The sequence below is a fragment of the Oncorhynchus kisutch genome, linkage group LG24, assembly GCF_002021735.2.
Source record: "Oncorhynchus kisutch isolate 150728-3 linkage group LG24, Okis_V2, whole genome shotgun sequence".
Taxonomy (NCBI): Eukaryota; Metazoa; Chordata; class Actinopteri; order Salmoniformes; family Salmonidae; genus Oncorhynchus; species Oncorhynchus kisutch.
Window position 1 is genome coordinate 27,171,712 of NC_034197.2, and position 18,025 is coordinate 27,189,736.

The 18,025-nt window shown below is 44.0% G+C and overlaps 2 protein-coding genes across 2 annotated transcripts; both read right to left on the bottom strand.

The window, feature by feature from the left end:
• Positions 1-2,962: 2,962 nt before the first annotated feature.
• LOC109869238 (protein tyrosine phosphatase domain-containing protein 1-like) lies at positions 2,963-10,773 on the bottom strand. The gene is made up of 10 exons (XM_020459236.2): positions 8,870-10,773; positions 8,660-8,756; positions 7,971-8,136; positions 7,797-7,877; positions 7,558-7,679; positions 7,321-7,458; positions 6,184-7,214; positions 5,661-5,855; positions 5,147-5,257; positions 2,963-5,062 (listed from the first exon to the last, which is right to left on the bottom strand). Exons 2-10 carry the CDS (start codon positions 8,736-8,738, stop codon positions 4,928-4,930), a joined length of 2,058 nt encoding a protein of 685 aa, XP_020314825.1. The 5' UTR covers positions 8,739-8,756; positions 8,870-10,773; the 3' UTR covers positions 2,963-4,927.
• A 109-nt stretch (positions 10,774-10,882) lies between these two features.
• On the bottom strand, positions 10,883-17,605 carry LOC109869239 (androgen-dependent TFPI-regulating protein-like). Its single transcript, XM_020459238.2, has 6 exons — positions 17,116-17,605; positions 16,760-16,909; positions 16,504-16,605; positions 12,142-12,257; positions 11,826-11,998; positions 10,883-11,615 (listed from the first exon to the last, which is right to left on the bottom strand). Exons 1-6 carry the CDS (start codon positions 17,380-17,382, stop codon positions 11,590-11,592), a joined length of 834 nt encoding a protein of 277 aa, XP_020314827.2. The 5' UTR covers positions 17,383-17,605; the 3' UTR covers positions 10,883-11,589.
• Between the last annotated feature and the right edge of the window lie 420 nt (positions 17,606-18,025).

Here is an 18,025-nt window from a genome sequence, read left to right on the forward strand (position 1 = left end):
TGGGCAAGTGGCTGTGGGGGGGGGGGGGGGGGGCTGTTGGCCGGGGTTGGAGTAGCCAGGAGGAAGGCATGGCCAGTCGTTGAAATGCTTATTGAAATTTTCCATTATCATGGATTTAGAGGCAGTTAACCCACCGTTCCTAGGCCATCATTGAAAATAAGAATGTGTTCTTAACTGACTTGTCTAGTTAAATAAAAGGTATTAAAAAATTAAAATAAAACAATTGGCGCCCCAAAATACCGATTTTCACGATTGTTATGAAAACTTGAAATCCAACCTAATTAAAATCGGCCATTCCGATTAAATCGGTCGACCTCTGCAGTAAATTGCAACTCCTCCCCCTTTGGCAGTTCTATCTTGACGGAAAATGTTGTAGCTGGGTATGGAAATCTCAGAATTGTTGGTGGCCTTCCTAAGCCAGGATTCAGACAAGGCAAGGACATCAGGGTTGGCGGAGTGTGCTAAAGCAGTGAGTAAAACAAACTTAGGGAGGAGGCTTCTGATGTTGACATGCATGAAACCAAGGCTTTTTCGATCACAGAAGTCAACAAATGAGGGTGCCTGGGGACACGCAGGGCCTGGGTTTACCTCCACATCACCCGAGGAACAGAGTAGGAGTAGGATGAGGGTACGGCTGGTCGCCTAGAGCGTTGTGGACAAAAAGTAAAAGGATTTCTGGGCGTGGTAGAATAGATTCAGGGCATAATGTGCAGACAGGGGTATGGTGGGGTGCGGGTACAGCGGAGGTAAGCCCAGGCACTGAGTGATGATAAGAGAGGTTGTATCTCTGTATAAGCTGGTTTTAAATGGGTGAGGTCACAGCATGTGTGGGAAGTGGGACAAATGAGGAATGATGAGTGGAACTAGGGGCTCCGCAGTAAACTAAAACAATGAGAACTAACCTAAACAACAGTATACAAGGCATATTGACATATGAGAGAGACATACAGCGAGGCATAAAGTAATCACAGGTGTTGATTTGGGGAGCTAACCAAGACAACAACTGGTGAGACAACAGCTAATCAGCTAAAACCACAACAGGTAAAATGGTGATGACTGGGCAGAGAGGGTCGGTTAACTACACACAGAGCCTGAGTTTGTGTCTGGGGCCGACAAATATATATATTTTTTCATTAAAAATAAATAAACAGAATGGAGTACCGTGATTAATGGACAGTCCAGGTGGCATCAGCTATGTAGCCAAGTGATCATAGGGACCAGCGGTCAGCAATAGAAGGAACAGGGGAGCCGCGGAGTTGTCGCTACCACGCGGGCGACGCGGCGTTTAAAGTTAGTAGCCCGGGGCTATTAGAAGCGTCTGCTCCGACGTCCGACGGAGGCCGGTTGAAGGCACAGTGGATGGAGTATTTGTCAGCAGACCTGTCATGGTGGTGTGGCGGGGCGGGGCACCGTGTCGACTAAGGATCCAAGCCAGATGGCGAAAGAGATATTGTAGTAATTTAGTTTTCTATCCGGGAGATGTGCCTGGCTCACGGCTAACTGGTGCTAGCTTCGGGGCAGGGGCGTTAGCCACTATAGCCACTCGGTAGCAGCGGTGATCCGGTGCCAAGGTCCAGAGCTTACGGCAAGGATCCGGTGGAGTAGTGCGTTCTAGCCGTGTTTGGGTGGAGTCTGGGTGAACAACGGAGTAGGCCGGGAGGTGGGCCTCAGGGATAGCTTCGGTACTGGGTAACTCGGTGGGTGCTAGCTAGCTGTGAAGATCAGGAGAATGGTCCAGGGATTATAGCAGGAATCCGGCATTGTAGTGGAGAGACAGTCCATTACTGGTAGGCTGGCGAGTATTATCCAAGCTAAAAAAAAGGGCTGGTATCTGTGCAGAAGGTAAAGGCTGCTAGCAGTGGCTAAATAGCTTGTAGCTAATTAGCTGGTTAGCTTCTGATGGCTAGGAGGTTCTTGCTATTAAAAAAATAATAATAATAGCGGTTCCGTATCACATTGGGTGAGGCAAGTTACCGGAAGGTTTAATTGGAGAAGAGATTGAAAATAAAATTGAAAAATATACATAAAAAGATGAAAAAATACAAAAGTACACGAGAGGACGAACAAAACACGTGTGCACTGCTACGCCACCTTGGAATAAACTGAAACGAACTGCAAAAATCACTAAAGCTGGAGACTCTTACCTCCCTCACTAGCTTTAAGCTCCAGCTGTCAGAGCAGCTGCCACATCACTGCACGTAGTTCATCTGTAAATAGCCCATCCAATCTACCTCATCCCCATACTGTATTTATTTATTTAACTTGCTCCTTTGCACCCCAGTATCTCTACTTGCACGTTCATCTTCTGCACATTCTACCTTTCCAGTGTTTTAATTGCTATATTGTAATTACTTCGCCACCATGGCCTATTTATTGCCTTACCTCTCTTATCCTACCTCATTTGCACATGCTGTATATAGATATTTCTACTGTATTATTGACTGTATGTTTGTTTTATTCCATGTGTAACTCTGTGTTGTTGTATGTGTCGAACTGCTTTGCTTCATCTTGGCCAGGTCACAGTTGCAAATGAGAACTTGTTCTCAACTGGCCTACCTGGTTAAATAAAGGTGTTCTCAACTGGCCTACCTGGTTAAATAAAGGTGTTCTCAACTGGCCTACCTGGTTAAATAAAGGTGTTCTCAACTGGCCTACCTGGTTAAATAAAGGTGTTCTCAACTGGCCTACCTGGTGAAATAAAGGTGTTCTCAACTGGCCTACCTGGTGAAATAAAGGTGAAATAAATAAAAACTTCCAACTTCAGCTGTATCTTTACTTTTACTCAAGTATGAAAATTGGGTATTTTTTCCACCACTGTTTGAGTAGTTTAATCACTGCTATTGTGCCTGCTTTATAAACCATTTGTTTATGCAATTGACATTGTAATCAATAACTAATGCAGATTAATATTGCCATTATGTTAATCCTGCCCATGCAAGAATGAATGGGAAAACCATTGCAGTTTACCGTGCCATGATACTTTATTTTTGTGTAATACCACATTTCTGTACAGGGATGGTGATTATCACTGAGCTGGCTTTATGAGGAGATGAAGTATTTAAATTCATGTGTTGGATGTTACATGTTCAATATAACTACAAGTCTTTAAGGCATATACTGTAACAAATACTCCACCTTGATCTGCTTAATTAACAAAACCAAACTGACACTTTAATTTTAAACTCTGAAATAAACTGCATTTCCTTGGGTCTGTATTGTAACTGTACAATATTGAGGTAAACAAGTCATATTTAAATACAATACACTTAAAGGACAATATGTGATGACAAAATAACAAACTGGATTAAAAACAACCCAAACTGCACAGGAAGGCACAACATACAGTGGCAAGAAAAAGTATGTGAACCCTTTGGAATTATCTGGATTTCTGAATAAATTGGTCATAACATTAGATCCGATTTTCATCTAAGTCACAACAACAGACAAACACAGTCTGCTTAAACTAATAACACACAAATTATATTGAATACATCATTTAAACATGAAAAGTCTAGGTTGGAAAAAGTATGTGAACCCCTAGGCTAATGACTTCTCCAAAAGCTATTTGGAGTCAGGAGTCCAATCAATGAGACGAGATTGGAGATGTTGGTTAGAGCTGCCTTGCCCTATAAAAACTTGCAAAACTTGCAAAATTTGAATTTGCTACTCACAAGACGCATTGTCTGATGTGAACCATGCCTCGAACAAAAGAGATCTCAGAAGACCTAATATTAAGAATTGTTGACTTGCATAAAGCTGAAAAGGGTTACAAAATAATCTCTAAAAGCCATGATGTTCATCAGTCCACGGTAAGACAAATTGTCTGCAAATGGAGAAAGTTCAGCACTGTTGCTACTTTCCCTAGGAGTGCAAAGATGACTGCAAGAGCACAGCGCAGAATGCTCAATGAGGTTAAGAAGAATCCTAGAGTGTCAGCTAAAGACTTACAAAAATATCTGGAACATGCTAACATCTCTGTTGACGAGTCTACAATACGTAAAACACTAAACAAGAATGGTGTTCATGGGAGGACACCACGGAAGAAGCCACTAATGTAAAAAAAAAAAACACATTGCTGCACGTCTGGATGTTCCACAGCGCTACTGGCAAAATATTCTGTGGACAGATGAAACTAAAGTTGAGTTGTTTGGAAGGAACACACAACACTATGTGTGGAGAAGAAAAGGCGCAGCACACCAACATCAAAACCTCATCCCAACTGTAAAGTATGGTGGAGGGAGCATCATGGTTTGGAGCTGCTTGGCTGCCTCAGGGCCTGGACAGCTTGCTATCGTCGACAGAAAAATTTATTCCCAAGTTTAGCAAGACATTCTGCAGGAGAATGTAAGGCTATCTGTCTGCCAATTGAAGCTCAACAGAAGTTGGGTGATGCAACAGGACAACGACGTAAAACACAGAAGTAAATCAACAACAGAATGACTTCAACAGAAGATTGAGATGCTGTTGCATAACCTCAAGAGAGCAGTTCACACCAGACATCCCAAGAATATTGCTGAACTGAAACAGTTTTGTAAAGAGGAATGGTTCAAAATTCTCCTGACCGTTGTGCAGGTCTGATCCTCAACTACAGAAAACGTTTGCTTGAGGTTATGCTGTCAAAGGAGGGTCAACCAGTTATTAAATCCAAGGGTTCACATACTTTTTCCACCCTGCACTGTGAATGTTTACACGATGTGTTCAATAAAGACATGAACATGTATAATTGTTTGTGTGTTATTAGTTTAAGCAGAATGTGTTTGTCTATTGTTGTGACCTAGATGAAGATCAGATACAAATGTATGACCAATTGATGCAGAAGTCCAGGTTATTCCAAAGGATTCACATACTTTTTCTTGCCACTGTATATGGCTGTTTAATATATAACAAGTCTCTACATAGGGACAGTCTGGAACAGAATCCAGCAGGGCTATGGAGTCAGCATAATAGGGCCGGGAGGCATAAATGGTACCTCATCCTCCTCTATGGCTATAAACCTCATGTCATGTAGGACCAGCCTGAGGATCTCTGTCATGGCCGGATACACCGCTGAACATTTTCCCATCTGTGAAGAGTCAAAACAGCTGTTTATACCCCTTTAAAACTACTGTTGTTAAAAGGGAGAACGCTACATCATCTAGTATTCTACCTTGGTGAAAGCCTTGATGGTGCGCTCCAGGAAAGCAGCCTCCACCTCTTCTGGTATTGTGAGAACATGAGCCATACAGTCCAGAATGCACATCAACATCTCCCTGGGAGCCTGGAGGGGATGTGGTCAAATAGAATACAGCTTTATTGTTGAATGAAAATCTGTCTTGTGCCTTTCCGAACACCCCCAGAAACTGTGGGCCTTTTGTGGGGAGCAATTATGGGGGGTTTAAGTGCCTTGCTCAAGGGCACAAGGTAGGAGATGGTACATGGGATCAGAGACCAACAGCCTTCCAGCTGCAGGTTCGGTTCGATTCCCATTTTTGTGTTGCCTGGCCCGGGGCTTTCAGCTGCTCTAACCTCTAGGCAACTGCTGCACCCAAATGAATAGGTTAACTGAACAGAAGTAGTCAGTAGATTCACACAGTATTTAGCAAGTCCAAGTTCTGTGTTAGATCATAGGATTGGGCCCAGAATGAGAAGCCCTGAGGTGGCCTACAATAAGTGCTGCTGACCTGGTCCAGTGGTTTGAAGACAGCCTCTGGGTTTGCAGGGTCACTGTCGTTAAGGTCCAGTTTCTGTACATCTCTGACGGAGATGACTGGCTCCTTCAGCTGCTCCAGCCAGGTCCACATCAGCCCAGAGAGCACAAATGGGTCCTTCTCCAATGTACACAGCCTCTCCCACGCCCCTCCCATGTTTAACCCAGACTGCAAACAGATACAAAATAGACAATCATTGCCACCCAAGCACACAAAAGGCCTACTGGAGTTAACCTAATGGCACTGCAGTATCAAAAAGGAAAATCAAACCTATATGAATTTCCTTTATGTACAAATGTAGTTGTCAGATAAGGTTCAGGTATGTAGTTGTCAGATAAGGTTCAGGTAAACATGATTTGTCAATTGTGCTATGTTACTCTATAAGTACCATTACACATGTAATAATAATATTTTAGTATTTAGAAATATAGGTATATTGTATGGACAGTATTATTATTTATTTTTTTAACTATGCGGTTAAATGTCGAGTTCCTACCTGCCAGGCGTGGAGTCTCTCCAAGTGTTCGTCCTCTCCATCCAGCTCCAGATCCACCGCCAGGGCCTGGGCCACCAGCACCCGCCTGGCCTCCTTGGACAGCTCTGTCTGGATGGTGATGAAGGGCACCTCTGACTCCTCTATCTGAAACACCTTGGACACATTCCCATTGTTCGCTAAATTCTCCCTCCACCTAAACAACATGCTGCCAAACGTTTTCTGCTTAGGGTGGCACTCAGACTCGCTGCTCTGGCAGGCTTTCTGCCTCTTCTTTAAGAGTGGGGATCCCTCCGCCAGGCTCTTCTGCTCCCAGAGGGACCCATGGGGAAAGAATCCATTTTGGGAGCTGTACGTGGTGGTGACAGGGCTGACCGTGGCCAGGGTTCTATGCAGGGAGGTCAGGGAGGGAGAACAGGCCACAGGCAAGTTGCTAGCGGATAGAAAGTTGGAGAGAGGTTGGGTCAGCAGGTGGAGTTCAGAGCCTAGCCTCTGTACGTCCGACTCGCTGTAGCTCAGGCTCTTGCGGTGGTAGAAGAGGGCCGGTTCGTTGGCGTGTCGGTGTTTGGTTGGGGGTCCCGGTAAGCGGGGCCGGTCCCCCATGCTGCCTCCGCCGAAGCTACCCTTGGTGAAGCCAAAGTCGTAGTAGCGCTCAAACTCCACCTCCTCCTCGGCAGTCATGTCATTTACGTCCAGCATGTCCTCCTCGATTACCTGACGGTGCTCAGCGATGTCCAGCAGCAGCTTGCAGATCACATGGATGATCTTGGGCAGGTGCCTGAGCTCCCGTCGCTCATAGCCGTGCAGCATGTGTCTCTGGCGGGTCAGGAACTGGGACAGGGTGACTGGGTTAGTACTGGGCTCAGCGCAGGAGAAAATACACCTGATGGGGACCAGGAACTGGGCAAACTCCCGCACGCAATACAGCTGACCTCTGGTCTGGATGGAGTTGGGACGTTTAGAACGTACAAACACGATGGCCTGGTCAGCGGTCATCCTCGTGGCGAAGACCAGGTAACACGCTAACAACACACCTGAGAGAAGACACAGCCAAAACCATCAGCGTTAGAGTCAGTCGGGACCACAAAGCATAGTCATTTTGATTACTGTCATAAACTTTTTTGTCCTATACTACATTACCTGTTCTTCCCAGACCAGCATGACAGTGGACAGACATTTTCCCCTCCTGCATCGCAAAGGACATGACTTTCACCATGTCCAGGATGGATGTGAGGGAGGCCAACCCGTAGTCATTCCATCCAAAGTTATAGAAATATACTGGAGTATAAGGACAGTCATTATTTAACCATTCTCATGGTAAGTTTGCCTTTGGCTTCTTTAGTTTTCCTCATTGTAGAGAAATAGTCATAAACTTACTGTCATTCTCCATGAACACCTCAGGTCGGTAGGAGAATCCACTCTCTGGTTCCAGTGTGTTGGGACCACAGCTGGCGTGTTCCCCTGGTCTCTGCAGGTTTATCACTGTCTTTAGGCCACATCTACACACACACACACACACACACTGAATTAGGAATCTATTATTTTGTCTTTACTAGCTGTATTGAACTGATTTATGAGGACAGTAAAACCCTGAAATAGTAAATCTATTAAATTACCTTTTAAATTGGTCAACGATGTTGTACTTTTCTATTAATGCAGTAGAGGGCCTGGCCATGGCAAGTAGGTTCTCTGTGACCCTGAAAAGAAAGGCATGCTTCTGCATAAAATGTATGGGTATAATCCACTTACGTTCAACATACACATTTTCATAGAGCCTTTCTGATTCCTACCAGGAGGAATAGAGGCCTTTGATGGCTTGCTTGTCCTCGCTCCAGCGGTCAGGGTCCTCATACTTGCAGTTCAGACCTCCACACCCTATGGAGCACTGTGTGGCTCCAGGTATGACATGACGTATCACCTCCCCGACCAACGTGTAATTCGCCCGGGGGGTCCTGACTGGGAGACAAAAGGAGGATTGGGGGTTTTATAGGCGAGATGAGGGGTGATATCAAGGGTGGTGGGATGGTGGTGTTTGTAGAATATCGTCCTCTGTCACTTCAACCATCTGACCTCAGCAGTTTCCGCTCAGAATTATATTTTATGTTGCAGTCTGCTTGTGGAGACATGTTGGAAAGAACTGATACATTCAATGGACTACCATACAGGTCAAGCATACACTATCGTTTCTTCTTTCTGAATCAAACTGCAGAATCAACATCTGTGATTGGATTAGCACATTGTAAATAAGTCGTGTCAAGCTTAACTATGAGGTGTTCACAATGTAAAGAAGTAGTATTAAGCTTAAGTATGAGGTGTTCAGCCATTTACAGCTAGCTAATCTGTTTGGCACACTCCACCAGACGTAACCGAATTACTGTAAAAATAGCAACACAAAAACCTATTTCAACTTTTCATACATACTGAACAATTTGTTTTGTTGACAGTATAAATGATCCTCTATAATATAGTATAGGCATACCTGACTCCATGTAGCGGTAGGGGACTCCACTGCTTGTCTGAGGGTGGAGTACTAGAGGACGGAATACCCAGGCAGACATCCACTGCCATGGCAGTGCCTTGGCATGCACACAAACAAACAAAACACACACACACTAAGATAAAAACCTAATCACATGAACAAAGTAACAGCAACCTCAAAATAGTAAAATAAAGTATCCTCAGCACTTACACCCGTAGCAACAAGGATGTGGAGCTAGTGATCGTCAGCATCTTCAGACATCAACCTAAAACGACTCCACATGCCCACGTTGGACCACAGACAGCAGTCTGCTCAGATGCTGTAAATCTAAGCTTTAGTCTTCCTGCACCACCACGGGTCTTCAGTTAATCAGCCTGGATTATCTCTGGAAAGTAGGGTTTGGCAACGACACCATCTACTGCATTTGTTATGCTCATCTCTGGACTGGCAGTGCCATGTATCTCACCAGGAACAGGTATTTTGATCCATGGAAATACAGCATCCTGGGCTGCCTCCGTTGAGAGGAGTCAGAGAAAGGAGGACCATCAGAGGTGTAGGTTGAACCGTGGCATGGCTCTGGACGTTAAGACACCTCCCTGGATGCTCCTCTTCTCTCCTCCTTAGTCATGTACTGTACCTCCCTCAGGAGGAAGAGCAGTAGGTCTATTCCTGACTCCTGGATTAACCCACTAATCTCATTACTGTACAAATAGGTTCAACAGGCAAAAGCCCCAGTGGCCACTCCACCTCCCAATAGAGCAAAAATGACTGGTCATCTCTGACCATGTAGATTTGAACTCCCTTCAGTTCATAACCACAATGAGATAACACTTGTTAGTCATTTCATTACGGTCTTCGGATCAATCATCCAGAGATATCATGTGATCAGAAATCAATACATCCAATGTATAGTATGTTTACACCAAAATATGAACTGTAATCTCATTGAGTCATTCAGGGTGCTATGGTGCACTGTATATCAATCCTACACACAAAGAAAATCCTATGGCACATTTGTTTGTTGATGGAATTAACAACCAAAGTGAAGCAACTGTCATTGACTGTGATATCCAGGTTCAGACACTGTAGAGAAGATTAAGTCAATCCTATTCAGGTAAGGGGCAGGACCTGAATGAAATAGGAAGCACAGTGTCAAGTTCGATCATGATTTGCTTACCTGAGGTACTTGAAAGCTGATTATGGATCCGTCTAAGAAGGGAAAGATAGACACTGACGCATCTCAGGCCATTCTGAAACAATGAATGGTAATTGGGAAGGGAAAGTGTCCTTGAGGTCCCTCTGGTAAGATAGAACCTTCTGGTAGGGTAGAACATGCTGCTTACAATGGCTTTCACAACAGATGATTGATGAATGTGTGACATGGTAAGGAGGATAAATTGATTAGCGGATTGACAGTCCTGCACTTAACTGATTGTGTTGTTCATGAAGGATTTAAGGTTACTGTAACCTCTTGTAATATCTGATCAGCTTAGTACTTCAGTCTAGTTCAATCCTCTGAGGGCACAACACATCTTTTATTTGGTAACACTTTACATAGATTTTTCTTGTGTAGTTACACTGTAATGACTCTAGTAACATTATATTACTGTGCTGTTACATTGTGTAATTGTATTGTGCGGTTGCATCCACAGTGAAACAAAGACTCCCCCTATGTAAATTGTGACTAAATTCTACTCCTTTTCAGCTTAATTGTACTCTTTTGTAAAGATATCTAATTGTGTAGGAGTCTCACATAACAGAGGGTGATACATGGCCTCTGGATGAGAGGATACTGTTGAGAAGATTAGCCTGGCCTGATGAATGAGATCATAGTGTGGGACAACTGTCCAGGCAGGCCTAACCAGGGACAGGCACAATAACTAAATTAACGTCTAGAAACAACCTCTAGTCCCTCCTCCTAGACACTTAATCTAGATCGGAATTATCTCGCTAAGTAAACAACAACTGCATCCCTTTACAGAAACAGTAGATCGGCTCGTGCCCTATTGGCCGTTCTGGCTCAGACAAGGCTAGTAGTACTCTCCGATAGCTGGGGGGTTACCGTGGTTGCCTGCAGATGGCTCCACCACCTGGCTACAAATGGCAGTGACAGGCAAGGATTCCAGAGCAGTAAAATAGAATGAATCCTCACTTTGGTCATAACGCAGCTCAGATTGCAATATGTCAACAATTTCACCTAATAAAAGGAGCCACATCAATGTATATAATTCAAATCTTTTAATTTCATTTGATCTTGTTCTTACTTCCCTCCAAGTTACATAAGGAACCATAGTGTTCTAAAAGTCAACATACAGTATAAATTGAATTCAAAATGTAAAATAACAAAATGCACATAAGGAACTGTGCCTTTCACAACCAACAGTACCGTATCAAGTGAAACAGCATCATGATAAAGGTAATAGAATCACAAAATGTATTTATACTGTAATATTATTACGCCACGTAAGGTGAGAGAACAATATGGGTTAACTCAACCAATAAAGGACCAACTTAATATAAAATATTATATTGAGCTGTTACCTCAATGTGACACAGCACAATATCCTGTGGTGGAGTAAATCAAGTCTAATTACTGAATGGAATCTTAAAATTATTTGGCATCTGACCATAGAAGCACATAATGCCCACTGCCTGAGAGCTGCCTGAGAGCTACCTGAGAGATACCGAGCAGGTACAAGTTGACTCTAACTATTGATACAGGATAAGATATAGTTGTTTAATGCTAAAGGTTATAAATAGGACTGAGGGTAAGGTAATCTGATTCTAGATCTGTGATTAGGGGCAACTTCTACCTTCACCAAGAGATCCACCAGTCTCTTTTTGGATGAGGTGATCAGTGCTGGTTGTACCGGTCCTGTCTGTCCTCTCTGATCCCCTCCTTGGCTCTCAGCTTACATGCCAGCACACACTTATTTCTTCTTCTTTCTCTGAGGCCCTTTCAGAGAGAGAGAACGAGAGTAGAGAGTGGTTAATGAACAACACACTGACACACCAAAGGTAACCTCCTCTTCTGACAACCTGACAAATCAAATTCAGAGGCCTCGTGGTAATCTAGGACAGAAACCCTGCTACATTGAGATGTTGGGGGCATCTAAACAGTGTGGTTATTTTCCGTTCCTGTCATACAGTCAGAGAGCTGTCCCACCTGCAGATACTGCAGTGGTCTTCCAGATCTTGTGGTTGAGTTTCTCCCCCAGCAGGTAGAGGGGAGCCACGGTGATGGACGACACCCCCAGGAATATCACCAGGCCCATAGGACTCAGACGCTCCATGATGGGGTAGACCCAGATACCAGCCACATGGTGCACCCACAGAACCCTGAGAGAGGGAGGGGGGGGGGGGTTATAGGAAGATGTCCAAATGTTGTTAAAGTATCATAACATTCAGTCAAGGAGAGTGGAGGAGGCATTTTTCATCAAACCACAACAACTTAACAATGTGATTGATAAAACCTTACTTACCATCCCAGATAAAGAACAGCTAAGACAGACAGACCTAGAAGGCCTCTCATCTTGCTGCCATATCTATGAGGCTGAATATACATCTGCAACAGCGCCAATGGCAGAGTGACCGTATGCTGTAAGCAGAGGGAAAAGACATGACTGAAATAAAGAATGACAGAAACCAACCCTATCATCATAGCCCCACGTGTAACAAATGTCCAACAGGTCATTGCATGTGTTTATAGATTGTGGCCACATAAACAAGGGTATGTCATGTTAGTGTTAGGCAAGAACTAAAAACATGCACCACCTGGAATAGATTGAGAAACAATAGGATAGACTGGAGGAATAGAGGAAGAGGTCAGGCCTTTATGTACTTAGCAATGCCTGCTTGTGAAACATCTACAGCAAGTGTCTGTTAGACTTTTGTAAATCAAATCAAATTGTATTGGTCACATACACATGGTTAGCAGATGTTAATTTGAGTGTGGTGAAATGCTTGTGCTTCTAGTTCCGACCGTGCAGTAATATCTAACAAGTAATCTAACAATTTCACAACAACTACCTTATACACACACAAGTGTAAAGGAATTAATAAGAATATGTACATATAAATATATGGATGAGCGTTGGCCAATAGGCAATATGCAGTAGATTGTATAGAATACAGTATATACATATGAGGTGAGTAATGTAGGGTATGTAAATATTATATCAAGTGGCATAGTTTAAAGTGACTAGTGATACATTTATTACAACCAATTTTTAATTATTAAAGTGGCTAGAGATTTGACTCAGTATGTTGGCAGCAGCTACATAATGCTAGTGATGGCTGTTTAACAGTCTGATGGCCTTGAGATAGATACTGAAAAACAGCTTCTCGGTCCCAGCTTTGATGCTGTACTGACCTCACCTTCTGGATGATAGCGGGGTGAACAGGCAGTGGCTCGGGTGGTTGTTGTCATTGATGATCTTTTTGGCCTTCCCATGGCATCGGGTGCTGTAGGTGTCCTGGAGGGCAGGTAGTTTGCCCCCGGTGATGCATTGTGCAGACCTCACCACCCTTTGGAGAGTTTTACGGTTGTGGGCGGAGCAGTTGCCGTACCAGGTGGTGATACAGCCCGACAGGATGCTCTCGATTGTGCATCTGTAAAAGTTTGTGTGTTTTCGGTGACAAGCCAAATTTCTTCAGCCACCTGAGGTTGAAGAGGCGCTGTTGCGCCTTCTTCACCAGACTGTCTGTGTGGGTGGACCATTTCAGTTTGTCAGTGATGTGAACACAGCGGAGCTTAAAACTTTCCATCTTCTCCACAACTGTCCCGTCGATGTGGATAGGGGGGTTCTCCCTCTGCTGTTTCCTGAAGTACATGATCATCTCCTTTGTTTTGTTGACGTTGAGTGAGAGGTTATTTTCCTGACACCACACTCCGAGGGCCCTCACCTCCTCCCTGTAGGCCGTCTCATCGTTGTTGGTAATCAAGCCTATCACTGTAGTGTCATCTGCAAACTTGATGATTGAGTTGGAGGCGTGCATGGCCACGCAGTCATGGGTGAATAGGGAGTACAGGAGAGGGCTGAGCACGCACCCTTGTGGGGCCCCAGTGTTGAGGATCAGGGATATCCTTGTCTCATCGCACACCAGCGACTCCTGTGGCGGGCCGGGCGCAGTGCACGCTAACCAAGGTTGCCAGGTGCACGGTGTTTCCTCTGACATATTGGTGCGGCTGGCTTCCGGGTTGGATGCGCGCTGTGTTAAGAAGCAGAGCGGCTTGGTTGGGTTGTGTATCGGAGGACGCATGACTTTCAACCTTCGTCTCTCCCGAGCCCATACTGGAGTTGTAGTGATGAGACAAGATAGTAGCTACTAAAACAATTGGATACCACGAAATTGGGGAGAAAAAGGGGTAAAAATACAACAAAAAAACACACTAAAAAAAGAAAGTCCAGGACCCAGTTGCACAGGGCGCAGTCAAGACCCGGGGTCTCAACAAGTTTGGAGGGTACTATGGTGTTAAATGCTGAGCTGTAATGGATGAACAGCATTCTTACATAGGTATTCTTCTTGTCCAGATAGATTAGGGCAGTGTGATTGCGTCGTCTGTGGACCTATTGGGGAGGTAAGCAAATTGGAGTGGGTCTAGGGTGTCAGGTAAGGTGATATGCTCCTTGACTAGTCTCTCAAAGCACTTCATGATGGTGGAAGTGAGTGTTCCGGGTAGATAGTCATTTAGCTCAGTTACCTTAACTCTCTTGGGAACAGGAACAATGGTGGCCCTCTTGAAGCATGTGGGAACAGCAGACTGGGATAGGGATTGATTGAATACGTCCGTAAACACACCAGCCAGCTGGTCTGCGCATGCTCTGAGGACGCGGCTAGGATTGCCGTCTGGGCTGGCAGCCTTGAGAGGGTTAACACGTTTAAATGTTTTACTCACGTTAGCTGTGGTGAAGGAGAGCCCGCAGGTTTTGGTAATGGGCCATGTCAGTGGCAAAGAAGTTGTTTAGTTTATCTGGGAGCAAGATGTCGGTGTCCGCGACGGGGCTGGTTTTCCTTTTGTAATCCGTGATTGACTGTAGATCCTGCCACATACATCTTGTGTCTGAGCCGTTGAATTGCGACTCTACTTTGTCTCTATACTGATGCTTTACTTGTTTGATTGCCTTGCAGAGGGAATAGCTACACTGTTTCTAGTCGGTCATGTTTCCGGTCGCCTTGCCATGATTAAAAGCAATGGTTCGCGCTTTCAGTCGCCGTGGGTACAACATCACTGATGCACTTGCTAATAAACTCGCTCACCGAAACAGCGTATACATCAAAAATGTTTGTCTGAGGCCATCCGGAGCATATCCCAATCCACGTGATCGAGGCAATCTTGAAGTGTGGACCAGCGTTGAACAGACCTGAGCACAGGCTTTTCCTGATTTAGTTTCTGTCTATATGCTGGGAACAACAAAGTGGAGTCGTGGTAAGATTTGTCGAAAGGAGGGCGAGGGAGGGCTTTGTATGCGTTGCGGAAGTTAGAGTAGCAATGATCCAGAATGCTGCCAGCCCGGGTCGCGCACTCGATATGCATCAAAAATTTGGGGAGCTTTGTTTTCAGATTAGCTTTGTTAAAATCCCCAGCGACAATAAATATAGCCTCAGGATATGTGGTTTCCAGTTTACATAGAGTCCAATTAAGTGTTTTCAGGGCCGTCTGCTTGAGGGGGGGGGGTTACACGGCTGTGATTATAATCGAAGAGAATTCTCTTGGGAGATAATGCAGTCGGCATTTGATTGTTAGGAATTCTAGGTCAGGTGAACAAAAGGACTTGAGTTCCTGTATGTTGTTATGATCACATCAAAACTCTTTAATCATAAGGCATACACCCCCGCCCTTCTTCTTACCAGAGAGATGTTTGTTTCTGTCGGCGTGAATAAACTGGGTGGCTGTACCGACTCTGATAACGCATCCTGAGTGAGCCATGTTTCCAAGAAACAGAGAATGTTACAATCTCTGATGTCTCTCTGGATGGCAACCCTTGCTCGAATTTCATCTACCTTGTTGTCAAGAGACTGAACATTGGCGAGTAGTACACTCGGGAGCGGTGAGCCCGTCTACGAAGTCTGACTAGAAGACCACTCCGTCTGCCCCTTCTGTGGCGCCGTTGTTTTGGGTCGCCTACTGGAATCCGATCCATTGTCCTAGGTTTTGGTCCAAACAGAGGATCTGCTTCGGGAAAGTCGTATTCCTGGTAGTAATGTTGGTAAGTTGACGTTGCTCTTATATCCAATAGTTCTTCCCGGCTGTATGTAATAAGACTTAAGATTTCCTGGGGTAACAGTGTAAGATATAATAGAACAACAAAAAAAATAAAAATACTGCATAGTTTCCTAAGAATGCAAAGCGAGGCGACCAACTGTTGGCGCCATCCTGTACAGCTCGCAATGTGTTAAAACCAGTTGTGACAAGGTATTCTACTGTTAAAATTGTAAAACTGACAAGGTGTGTACGGTACAGGTGCAGTGGAGACAGAGGCCACAGAGTGAGAGTTGTGTCCATTGTGCTGACAGATTACAAATGTAGTCTTGATGGCTCAGTTGGTTGGAAAACACTAGCAACACCACATTGTTGTGTGACTGGCTACATTAATTCACGTGAAATGCAACCATAATTGAAAATCAGAGACTGTTCAAAGCTATGTGAATCTGACCCTATTCAGAAACCTCTACCCTTGAATTACTAGGACATGACCTCTTCAAAGAGCCATGTGATACAAAGCCACACTGACCTGCACAGCCAATTGGATACAGCCCCATCTTTAATAGAATACATTGGGATCACACAGTCAGTATAAAGTCCACCATGTGCAGCACGTGCAAATGATTGTGACACTTACCATAGCATGGTTCAACCAGATAGGAATAATGTCATCTAGAAACTTTGGAAACACCAGCTCTCTGTTGTAGTGATATATCGACCAGAAGGACAAGAACACAAACTGGGGATTAGAAATGAAGAGAAAATGGGTTATTATGTCCAAATACATGTTATCAGTAATACCAGTTTAGATGTACTGTATATTATACACGTCATAAATGTAGTCAAATGTGCACACACACAAAATATAAATATAGACATTAAAAGGCACTTACTGTCCCAATAGGAAAAGCCCAAATAGTGAAAATGGTGTCTCTTAATTTCACTAGGAGGAGAGGTACACCACACCTCAAATTTTTGGATGGCAATATCAGGTGGATAATGTCAATCAAAACAACGAGTCCGAAGAACACTGTCTGCAAAACCTTCGGGAAAATGATGCAGAAATGGTTAGACTACCATTACTTAAGACACCGCCTCTAGCAATATGGCTATATAAACACATCAATGCAATTATAGAATTGTCTCACTTGGCTCGAAGCCACAGGAAGGTAAATAATGATGTAGGGTAATACAATAACGCGGATGTGTAAACTATTTCTAACATAACATAGCCACCAACCACACTCACCAGATTGAGGAAAGTCAGGTATTTCCAGCGGCCTCCATATGTTTTAGCTCCTGGGTGGCCCTGTGTGACTTTCAATGAGCAATTCGCCGATAAGGTAAAGACATACCATGAAAATATTACTACATGAATGAGGAGATATGATCCCCATGACATGGTCGTAGCCATTTTGACAGCTTTTGAGCTTCCGCACAGATAGAACAATGAGCCAGATATTTCACCGGATGTATAAATGTGAAGCATCCGGTTGCCTTGTCCACTCTCTACCATATGATGACGAGAGGAAGCCCAGTGGCCGGCAGTGGGAGAAGATGGATTATGGCTGACATTCTGTTAATTTTCTCATCGAGGAAATATTTGATTTCAATATCATTTTCTGTTTCCTAAACTAGAATATGTTACAAACAGAGTGGACTATGTTTTGTAGAGTTTACCCTTTGCCAAAGTTCGAAAAATTGCTAGGGCAAATTGAGTTATTGCACACGTGCAATTCACAGAATCGGCGTTCCCCAACGGAAATATGCAAATACATGCTTAAGAACGCACCAATAGGATATCGCTAGCCCGTGCTTGGCTCTTCCCACCTCCCTGTTTAAAAAAAATTATTTTGGGGTGGGGGGTAGATCAGCTTTAATATTGCAGATAGAGTGTAGCTTCCAACAATGTAATCGTCTGCATCAAGTCCAAACCCCCACATCTGTACATACATACATACACATCTAAATGCATGCATACATACATATAAATACATATACGTAGGTATATATACATATCTTTAAATATATATACATATATATATACATATGTCCTTTATTACCCTCCAACCCCACCACCCCTCCCGCAATTGGAGCAAACGAGTGAACAACAACGCTTAGGACTGTATTTCCAGTTTATAAATAGTGTAACGACCCTG